This window comes from Phalacrocorax aristotelis, chromosome 7, assembly GCF_949628215.1.
Source record: "Phalacrocorax aristotelis chromosome 7, bGulAri2.1, whole genome shotgun sequence".
NCBI lineage: Eukaryota > Metazoa > Chordata > Aves > Suliformes > Phalacrocoracidae > Phalacrocorax > Phalacrocorax aristotelis.
In genome coordinates, this window is record NC_134282.1 from 11,884,880 (window position 1) to 11,896,819 (window position 11,940).

Genomic DNA, 11,940 nt, shown 5'->3' on the forward strand with positions numbered 1-11,940 from the left:
TATAGAGGAGAAGGTGGTAAGAAGGTGGTAAGAGTTTTGCCCGGCATGATGCAGTAAGGGAATGAGAATACCAAGCACCACCTCCTGTTAGTCCCATTTCTGGTCACAATGCATCACTTTCAGACCTTTTTCTACAGAGTTTACAGCTATTTTTTCAGGTTTACAGCAGAATATAATACTAAGTAACACAGCATAATTATTACACTTACTGTGGTCTGTATAATTGTAAAGCAAACCAAGGCAAACTTGAAAAATACAGGGCTATGATATGTATTGCTGAGCTCAAACAGGTTATATACCTGACATCCAAACCAGCTTTTGAATGCAAGAGTGCTTCTTTGTAAGAGATTACATTTAACCTATAGAACTAATTAAAGATTTTTCTTATCACGCAAACATTGCTTTTCTCAATGTGTATCTTGATGCGCATTTCCACTGTTATAAAACTGTTGGAAAACTGCAAAAATTGTATTGCAATTTAAGATCTTTTTCCAAATAATTCAATTCTAATTTAAGTTTTGTATAGCTCATATTGATGAGTGATAAGTTTCTCTCCAGGGGACGTTTATTTCAGTGTTTATATTATTCATGTAAAGTATAAATTGACAAAACCATATAGAAACAAAATGGTGAACAAAACTACTTTTTCGCTTAAAAATCAGAGAACTAATTAGAGAGTCTTAATAAATGATGCTCTACAATGTCAAATGGACATACTAAACTGCTTTTACCTTCAGATTTTAACCTAAATGCCACTAAGAAAATTTTAATGAAATGACCCCTACACTTGCCAAACACACTGCTTTCAATTGACATGGATGCACTTTAAATGCACCAGAGATGGAGAAGTGGAGGTTTATCTGTTGAGAGCTACAAGGCCATTGCCAGAGAGTGCAGAAATGCAGTTAGAAAAGCAGAAGCCCAGCTTGAATTGAAACTGGCCATAGATGTCAAAAATAACAAGAAAGGGTTCTTCAGGTATGTCAACCACAAGCAAAAACAGAAGGAAAACATAGGCCCACTGTTAAACAGAATAGGAGAGTCAGTCACCAACGGTGCTGAAAAGGCAGAGGTTCTCAATAATTTCTTAACCTTTGTCTTTACCAACGCTGATGGGTCCCAGGCTTTGGGAATGAAATTCCCAGTTGATCCAAACACAGACACACCATCAGTGAAGGAAAAGTTGGTATGGGAATTATTACAGGAGCTTGACCCCTACATATCAATGGGCCCTGACGACATCCACCTGAGGGTGTTGAGAGAGCTGGCTGATGTCATTGCAAGGCCACTCTCCACAATCCTTGAGAAGTCATGGAGAACAGGGGATGTCCTAGAGGACTGGAGGAAGGCAAATGTTACCCCTATCTACAAGAAGGACTCGAGGGGGGCCTATAGTTACCCGGATCCTATCAGCCTTACTTCAACCCCTGGGAAAGTTACGGAACGAATCCTCCTGAGGGCCATCACAAGCCAAATGAAGCACCGGATTGGGAAAATCCAATATGGCTTCACTAAAGGCAGATCGTGCTTGACAAACCTGGTGGCCTTCTATGAAAAAGTGACTTGCCTGGTTGACATGGGGTGGGCAGTGGACATTGTATACCTGGACTTCTCCAAGGCTTTTGATACAGTTCCCCACAGCCTCCTCCTGGAGAAATTAATGCGTTATGGCCTAGACGAGTGGTCTGTGTAGTGGGTGGGGAACTGGCTGACAGGCTGCACCCAAAGGGTGGTGGTAAATAGCTCTTTTTCAAAGTGGTGACCTGTCACAAGTGGGGTCCCCCAGGGATCAATATTCGGCCCAACGTTATTCAATATCTTCATAAGTGATTTGGATAATGGGATCAGGTGTAGCCTCATGAAGTTTGCCGTACCTGGAGTACTGTGTACGGTTCTGGTCCCCACTATACAAAAAAAGATGTGGACAAGCTGGAAGGGGTCCAGAGAAGGGCCACCAAGATGATCAGAGGACTGGGAAGCTGCCATGTGAGGATAGGCTGGGGGAACTGGGTTTGTTCAGCCTTGAGAAAAGGAGGCTCAGAGGGGATCTCATCACCATGTACCAGTACTTAAGGGGTAGCTACAAAGAAGATGGAGACTCCCTTTTTACACGGAGTCACATGGGGGGGGACAAGGGGGAATGGACACAAGTTGCTCTTGGGGAGATTCCAATTGGAGGCAAGAGGAAAATTTTTCACACTGAGGACAGCCAACCATTGGAATAATCTCCCCAGGGAAGTGGTTGACTCGGCCACGTTGGACACTTTCAAGATTCAGCTGGACAGGGTGCTGGGCCATCTTGTCTGGACTGTGCTCTTCCTAGAAGAGGTTGGACTAGATGATCTCTGAGGTCCCTTCCAACCTGTGATTCTCTAAATATGGATGCTTTCTTTTTGGGATCATCACACCACGATCAGACACCTCTAGGTAGGTAACTGAGCTCAGTTCACCTATATCAACAGAAAGTTAAAAAAAAAATTGTGGATATTATTGAAGCCTTCCTGCTAATGCAGTTGTCAAAAGAACAGGTAACCTCCCAGCATACATTAAAAAAATGTGATTTAGCATTGTACAAAACAGACTATATTTAGCTTAACCAGCAACCAACAGGAATATTGTTATTAGCTCAATCTATTCAGCTCAGACAGGACAGTGCAGAAAAGAAAAGCAATATTTACTACGTGCACAGGGAGGGAAGAGTGGAATAACTCACTTTTAAAAGGGAAAAAATACAACAGGGAAATTCAATTAAATTGAAAGACAGTTATGCTTTCCATGCGATTAATCTGTGGGATTCATTGGAACACAAATGTTCCACAGCCAAAAAGAGTTTCTAGCAATAAATGAGGGACTTGATATTTAACAAGAACAGAGTAAGCTATGAGAGCAAGTACAAAAAAAATAAAAATAGAAAAAAAGATCAACCTACATCTAGGGTTAAGTGGACACTATTTTCAACAGGCTCATGCTTGCCTATTAAAATGGAATTTCCTGCATCAACTAAGATTTCTGATCTTATGATCCCACGATCAGGCTGAAATCCTGCTAAATACCATCTGAAATTATTGATCTCAAGCAAGTACTTCTCAGAATGGCAGTATGTAGAAAATTCTGAGAACACCTTAAAAAACGGGTGCATTTCTACCTTCTGTAATACTGAATCAAGTCTTCTAATTCCAGTATTTTAAGCAATATTCTTGTTTATTTGTTCTCCCGTCTATATTGTGTTTCTTATCTTTTATTTGAAACAAGTTATTCTCCTAGTACATTGGGAACTTGCTCCATTAAAGAGGATTTCCAGAGCTACATGTATGCAAATGACAACATCAAGTTAGGTATTTCAAAGGAAAGTAATACAACTCTAGTTTTTAAACAGATATTGCAAAGTAATTCTCTCACATCAAAGAACATAAACTGCAATGAAATATGACACACGCTATGCTAAGATGGTTCAGCTCTTTTGTATCTTCCTCTACTATTGAGTTACTTCATACCTGATCTGTCTCTCTGCAGTCTTCAGTTGCAAAAAAAAGTAAAACTCACACTTAAAACTCTTACTTACATGATGGAATTTTTCAGAACCAAATAATTTGCACTATATGTAATGACCTGACCAGCATTTAAAACGACCTATTTTGAAAGGGAGTATTTCAAGACACCGAAAGAGACAATACAAAGATTCACAAAGGTCAGCGTGCAGATGACACCTGGATAATAACCATTTATATAATTGAGACAGTTTGGGTTATTACATTATTCCTGTTTTATTCTACAGAAATTCAGAATGATTTGTTTAGATCCCATGGCAAAAATCATAGAATAACTCTTTATTGACTGCTTTGGAAGTTGCTGAATTATAGTTCTCTCACTCAGAAATTTTCACATGACACGCTTCAAGGAAAGATGCTAATTTGAAAAGCTTACATTTCTGACTGGGAATATATTTCTACTACACTTAGAAAAAACAGATGTTGTAATAGCTAAAATAAATTGGGGGAGAAACTACTTTTCACATTTTTTTATTCTACGCTAACGTTCCCCAGATTTGATACCTCATATTGCCATACTGCAGAACTTCATTTCCATTGCAACCAGGGAGATCAAAATTCACAGGTCACCTGAACAACACTTCACTCGCAGATCACAAAAACCTCACAGAGAACAAATAATATCCATCAGTCCTATAGGACATACTGTTGGTACTTGAAGAAAAAAAAAAACTCAACAAGGACTATGAAATGTGAGTATACTAATTTGTGACTGGAGGAGCTATAAACAGAGTGGCTTGAAATTAAAGATTTTTCAGGTATCTAATAGTAATATTGCCATATTGGAACTCCTGCTTGCACTGCACACAAGTTTGTCAGCTTCCAAGTACAGTCTAGACTTATGTAAAACATATACATATAATAACATGGAAATATTTTAGCAGAATATACAGCAAAGGGGAGGCAGGAACAGGACAAGAGTAATAGGCAATGCAAAATCTAGGAAAAAAGATATATACAGGTGTGTGTATAGACAGAATCACAGAACAGAATCATAGAATGGTTTAGGCTGGAAGGGACTTGAGGGAGTTCTCTGGTCCAACCCGTGCTCAGGTCAAGGTGCTTGGGCTCTTGGCCATTCAAGCCCCGAACCTCCAAGGACAGAGATCCCACAGCTGTTCTAAGTGCCTGTTCCAGTGTTTGACCACCATCATCGTGAGGATTTTTTTTTCCCTTAGATTTAACTCAGTCTTCCTCCACTATAACACGTGTCATCTCTCACCCTTTCACTGACCACGTCTGAGAAAAATCTTGCTCCATCTTCTCTATGACCACCCATTAGGTAGTTGAGGATGGCAATTAGCTTTCCCTTAGCCTCTTCTTCTCCAAGACAGACAAAACAAGCTCTTGCAGCCTCTTCTCACACACAGTATATGCACCAATGCAAATATTTAAACTCTGCAACTTTAAAGCACTGCAAGAGTTCACAGAGTTAGTGAGCAGAAAATTACATGGTACCTCAGAACTCAAGCTAAACTACATTCAAATAAAACAAGAAAACTCTGAGGCATCTTCTAACTATAAAATTTACTCATTAAAGATAAAAAAGCAAACAGAATGGTCACGTAAAAAAACCACTTGCATCACAATAACCACATAATCTAAGTATATACCCTTCATCAATGAGTACAGGATGGAAAGAGATAGCATTTTAAATATGCTAGAGAACTCATTGTGAATTCAAGGATTATTTAAAGACCTTTCAGAAGGGATGTCAGCACATAATAGAAAACAGGACCTTGTGAAGAATTAATCAGGATACTCACATAAAGGTGATCTAGCAGTTACATTAAAGGATGTCCTTTTATACAGCACTGTCCAGTGCAATCTGAAATAACCTGGCCAGTGAAATTTTGTACCACTTACTCTGAAGTATTAGACCATTGAGTCAAGAAACAATAATCCTTCTCTGCGTAGCAATTAGCCAACTCTGGATTTCTGCATTGAGCATTAAACAGCAGGTTACCAGAAATCTACTGAGAACAGAAATGAATTTGAAGTAAAAGAAACAAAAACCCAACACAGGATTAAAAAAACTAGAAGAAAACTGCACAGAATGAAAAACCGAATCACTGCATTACAGTCTACAAGTGGTCAAATACCATGATCAAAGACAAGAATAAATTCACGTGGCATTCAAAAGCATATAAAAAAGGAGAAAATGAAGAAAAACGTAATCGGCAGAAATTCAGGAAGGAGGAAAAAAAATTCCTTCTAAGAACAAAATTTAAAAGATAAACTGCTGTCCGTCTGTATTAGTTTTTATAACATCAGTTCCTTCCTTGACTTTTGTAGACAGATTACACCTTTCTAAAATTCCATTTTAAATAAGCTGTCCACAATTACATTTAAAGAATATTTGCTGCTACAGGTATGGAAAGATAGCCGTTAAGAGTGAACACAACAAATCCTCCCCAAGACGAAAGAGATCGCTTTGCTACTAAAATAATAATTTCAAAACTTACTGAAAAATGTTATTATATCAATAGCTACCACATCACTCTTACAAATAAGTGAAACACCCAGTCAACAAAAATGATCTGAGGCTGGAGCACCTCTCCTACGAGAACAGGCTGAGAGAGTTGGGGTTATTCAGCCTGGAGAAGAGAAGGCTGCAGGGAGACCTTATTGCAGCCTTTCAGTGCTTAGAGGGGGACTATAGGAAGGATGGGGGCAATCTCTTTAGCAAGGCCTGTTGTGACAGGACAAGGGGTGATGGCTTTAAACTAAAGGAGGGTAGATTTAGACTGGATGTAAGGAAAAAGTTTTGTACTATGAGGGTGGTGACACACTGGCACAGGTTGCCCAGAGAGGTGGTAGATACCCCATCCCTAGAAACATTTGAGCTTAGGCTGGACGGGGCTCTGAGCAACCTGATCTAGTTGAAGATGTCCCTGTTATTGCAGGGAGGGTTGGACTAGATGAACCTTTAAAGGTTCCTTCCAACCCAAACCATTCTATGATTCTATGATCACTAATCAGACTATATAGAAGAGAATGGCTACGAAGTCAGAATGCTGGTTCAGTATGCTTGGACGCTACTTGCTTTCTAATTTTGATTATTGGCACCAGCTATAAAATAACTAAAGACATACTAAAAAGCACCAAAGTAAAAGAACAAGGGAAAGTTATCGACCAAAGGAGAGAAGAAAAATAAAAACTAAAACATAAACAATAACAAGAGAAGCAACTAAAACAAATGAAGCATGTATGACAGTATTTTAAAACACATTAATAAATGAATGTCTCTTCACATGATAGTCTTTGAATGAAATTAGCACTAGCATGGAACTAAATAAACACTGCGCAAACTAACACAATTAAGTTCAGATTCTGTGTTTTTAAGCAGACGACCTAGTCTATCATGAAATTTTTCATTTCCTATTTAGTACCTTATCACTAAAATTATTTCATAAGACACTAACACAAATAATTTTTTACATAAAACTTACCTAATCAAGAAAAACAATTGCATTGGATTATACACATCATTAGAAATAACAGAGTAGTCATTAGTCTAGTCATTAGAAATAAAGGTCAAAGTTTGTCTTTCAAAGTAAAAGATAAGTAAAAAATTCAAGAATATAAAGTTTAGGGAACTTTAGTATCTGCCACTCAGTTCATGTCAATGTATTTCATCAACTTCTCTCAGTGTAAAACTGAGAATTGTCCAGTTTCAAATTCCTGCAGAAGGGCAGTTGCATTTACTATAATTTTTGTACTATTTCCTTGGGAATACATGTAATTTCTTTGCTCAGGCTAAAGTTTAAGATGCTTCAACACGTAAGTTCTATTTCTTCCTTAGACAGACCAGAAATATGGTTAAGAGAAGTGGGAACACACTCAAAACCATGAAAAGAAATGGAGTTTAATTAGGGCAATGTCCTGCAATGAGAAACCAAACAATCCGTAACAAAACAAACCTGAATTTTACAAAACAAAGTATATTCAAACCGTAAGTAACCTGAGATATAGACACATGCACAATCCATGGGATGGATATACTAAGAGAACCTGTAATTTCTGTTGTTAAATAAATAATGAGTCACTAAAGCGATCATAACATAAGATCATGGAATTGGCTCAAGTCCAAGTTAAATATTTCTCTTGGTGATAGGAAAGTGCTGGGCTTTTATGAGTATCTCATGTGTATGTGAAGTCAGTTTTATTCTTTGCCACTTTTCCCACGCCAGCACCAGCATCATCAAAAGTGCATCAAAACCAGTTAGAGTAAAGCCTTCAGTAACAAAATTTGTGGGCAATCTCCAACTTTGTTAGCAATCCTTCTACATTCCACTCCACTGTGCCCAGTTGACTTGTAGGCACATTTAAAACATTTTTCCTTTATTTTATATGTCAGTGCATCTGAGTGGAATTAGAGAAATGTTGCCTTCATTACAAGAAGTAATGAGAAAGTAAATCTATATTTTTAGGGAAGTGGCACTCCCAAAAAACTCCAGCTCCATCACAAATTCCAAAAATGCCAATTTACCCTCCATGATCTGAGTATTTAAGCATAGTAATCCCTGTTCTTTTTTTGCCTCTTGGTATTCCCTTCTCTAAGTCCAAGTGTTCAATAATGACCTCAGCAGTAAGTTGAAAACACCCCATCTAGATACATCCCAATGATTTAGTCCATAGTTTTCTCATAATCCTTAAGGGATATGAGAAAAAAATCCTTACAGTTAATCTTAAATTTTAAATCCACTGAATTCGAAAACACAATTGTTTTTACCTTTCTTTGTATAAGTTTAAGCCATTAGGCATCTGTTAAGCTGTTAGGCGTCTGAACAACAGAGCAACACAAGAAGTAATGCATTGAAGCAATACATTACAGAAGTAATGTACAATATTTATTTATCCCTTATTTCAATAAAATTAGCAAAACCTCAACTATGGATCTATTGTGTTTATATTAGCCCTTTAAATAACCTGCTCGCTCTCTAGTTAATTAAAGTTACATTTCAAAACCATATTAATTTTTTATAGCTAACTGGCATCCGCACTTCAGCTGCTGACATGATAAGCTAGAAGTGGCATTCATTTATCAGTTTCCCTTGCAAGGGTCATTACTCAGTATTTCAAAAAAGAAACAAAATATATGACGCTGTAAGCCTCCTCTTATTAGTTAATAAAAAGCATAAGTGCCACGAAAATATTGCCTATCACTTTTATTAGAAAAACAATTAAACCCAGTTCCCCAGGCACAACACTTCACAGGAGATATGATGCCAGCAAACGTTACATTTTACTAAGTCTTTAAAAGGGTCGTTAATTTTTCAGTCATGGATCTCAGACACCCAGCTCTAACAGCAACAAGCAAAAACAGAGCACACTCTCTTTGTAGTGATAGAAACATAGTAAACTCTTAAGAGGACAACAGCTAGAATTAGCCAGAGAAATCTATTTAATCTACTTTCATCTCTCTGATTTAACAGAGCCTCATTAGTTTAAATATTGTTACTTCAGTTGTTTCGCTGAATCAACTGAGACATTTCAAGGCAAGCACAGAACTCTGTATGTAGTGCTCCTACTTTACAATCACTTTCATACTCACGTACACATTAAGTCTTCAGTAAATGTATTATCCCTTTTATCTGCTCAACAGTATAGTTCGGGTACTACATGACCAAGGAACAATTTAATAAATAATAAATAAATAAATAAATAAATAAGCAGGCTGAATTTTCTTGAATTCATTTGCTTCTATGTCAAATCCACTTAAAACAGAGAGCATTATCCAAAGAAATGGTTGCCAATGCATACAGCCTTTTATACACTGCTGTCACAGAAAGGAACCCGTAGCATCATATACATATGCAGGAAACAAGCCTCTTTGTCCCTGCGCCTCCTTTTCCTTATCTGAATATATGGAAGATTAAGTTTTTGTGAATTTCTGAACACGATAACAAAGATTTTCATCCTTAACGCTGGAGATAAAAAAAAAAAAAATTACAATCTTCACGTGACAACAATTGGACTGTATTATTACATTAAATCCCAACATGACCAAGCACATTAATTAAAAAGATACTGCTTACTGCCTCTCCATGATTTAGATCATCATCCCTACTCTGAGCATTCTGACCTTTCAGAATTCACAACGAACCCCAGAAGCAGCCGGAGCGCGGCAGCGAGCACACCTAACCTTTTCCGGCGACCACTGGAAACACGAATTAACGATTAGCATTCAACGCAACACAGCACCCACTTCCAATGGCCATCCTTTTCGCCTTAAAATAAGTCACTACTAAATAAACTGTGAAGGCTGGACGGCGTGGGGTGGCCACAGCACTAAGATTAACCTGGGAGGCACTGGCGGAGCTCAGCCCCATCCGCCGTCACCTCCAGCCGCGCCCCTGAGGCGCCGTCGGTCCGCTCCGCGTCTGGGGCTCCCGGCGCTCCCCTCGGACCGGCAGCCGACCCGCAGCACGGCTCCAAGCCCGTCGCTCGCAGTCCCGGCACCCGCTTTGCACCGGCACGAAGGGCCGCCAGCCCCTCGGGAAGCCCCGGGGGAGAGCCGAGGCCGCCCGCGGCGGCCGTTAACGGCACCAGCGGCTGCCGCGAGAGGAGCCGGCGGGAGGGAGGGAGCGAACGCCACCCGCCGCGGGAAGGGGCACCGGCCGCCGCCGCGCGCCTCCCGGCCAGCAGACGGGCGCCGGAACGGCTCGGTGCGGAGCGAGGCAGGGCGGGCAGAGACGCCCGCAGGCGGGGTGGGGTGAGGCGAGGCGGGGCGGCCGGAGGACGGGAGGCAGCCAGCCGCAGCCCGAGCAGGGACACCCAAGGGCAGGGACGGGCACAAGGACGCGGGGCGGGAGGAAGGCGCTGAGGCGGGGGCTCCCCGAGGAGAGGGGGCGCAGGGCGCTGTCGGCGTGCCCCTTACCTGGCAGAAGGCGCCGGTGACCCCCGCGGGGCAGGCGCAGCTGTAGGCGGCCGGAGGCTGGGGCAGGAGCAGCTGGAGGCGGCGGGGCGCGGCGGCGCCGCGGGCCGACACCGGCGAGCAGGTGCCGTTGTTGCGGCAGGGCTGGCTGAGGCAGGGGTCCCGGCCGGGGGGCGCGGCGGTGGCCGGCCCGGGAAGGCAGGCGCGGCGCTGGGCCAGGGTGAGCAGCAGCAACAGCAGGAGGAGAAGCGGGGAGGCTCGGGGCATGGCGGCGAGGCGTCCGGGCGCGGGTGCCACTCCGCTGCGGGCACCGGCGGGGAGATAAGCAGGGGATGAAGGCAGCGGCCGCCCGGCTGCTCCCTACCCCCGTTCCCCGGGCAACGCGCGGGCGGGGACTGGGCGGGGAGGAGCCGCCGCCGCGCCGCCGCACGCCCGGCAGGGACCGACGGACCAACCGCCCGCCGACCGCCCCTCAGCGCCCCCCGGACCCAGCCCCAGCGGGGGGGGGAGGGCAGGCGGCCTGGGTGCGCACCGGGATCGGCGGGGATCCTGACGGCAGCAAGGCCGGCTTTATTTCGTCCCTAGAGCCGAGGCTGAGCTCGGGTCGGAGCGGTCGGGGCTGCGCACCGAGCACGCCGGTTCCAAAAGGCATCAGTGCGGTAACACGCTGCCCGACGGGCGTCGCGGGGCGGTGTGCCTCCCGCGGGCGCGGCGGCGGTGGGGGGCAGGCGAGCACCCCGAAAGAGAAACTCCTCGATCGGGAAAACGCGCCGTTTGCTTCGTATTTACTGTTTCACAAGTTTAGTCTGCTGATAATTACTTTAAAGTTTTATTAAGACCAAAGTAGAGGCAGGTGAAAAGCATAAAAATTAATCCTGTAATTTTTCATATTGCCAAAAAGCCGTGTGTCCTTCTCCCTGAGGTTATCCGCGGCTGATTTTTTTAAAATCGGTTTCTATTTTGCTAGTCTTTTGGGAGTGTTTTTTACCGCCTCTGATTAGAACTAGGACAAATGGTATGTAAATCATTTAACGTGCAGCAGGAAGATAATCCACAGTCTCTGACCTCCTAGTCATTTGCACCTGCAAAAGTGAAGTATTTAAATCTAACGACTTCTCACATCTCTGTCACAGGCTCACGGGAGGGCTAATGGCAGCAGCGTCTTGCCCTTCTTACAAACCTTCGCGCTTCACCTGCGGCTGAGACCTGTATCACGGCCCGAAACAGCCGGTGAGGCTAACTGAACTGAAACTCGATGGGGTCCCGAGCAGCCCGCGGCCGGGCGGAGGTGCCCGGCCGCTGCTGCCGCCCCCCGGCCGCGGGCCGGTCGGTGCCGCACCGGCTCCCTCTGCCGCCGCGCCCCGGCCCCGGCCGCGCCCCGGCCCGCAGACCCGGCCGATTTACCTCCGCCGGCCCCAGACACCGGGGGTTCTCATATTTACTGCAGCCTAGAGGCACGGTGGTGATGCAAATAAACAATCTTAATTCAAATATATAGAGTTGTTTATTTTA

The 11,940-nt window shown here is 43.1% G+C and overlaps 1 protein-coding gene across 1 annotated transcript in view; it reads right to left on the reverse strand.

Annotated features, from left to right (window-relative positions):
- Nucleotides 1–10,803, reverse strand: part of DNER (delta/notch like EGF repeat containing) — a 143,939-nt gene extending 133,136 nt beyond the window's left edge. Inside the window, exon 1 of the mRNA XM_075098792.1 lies at nt 10,432–10,803. Within this exon, the coding sequence (XP_074954893.1) occupies nt 10,432–10,695 (264 nt within the window). The 5' untranslated portion in view covers nt 10,696–10,803. The remainder of the gene's footprint in view (nt 1–10,431) is intronic.
- Nucleotides 10,804–11,940: the final 1,137 nt, after the last annotated feature.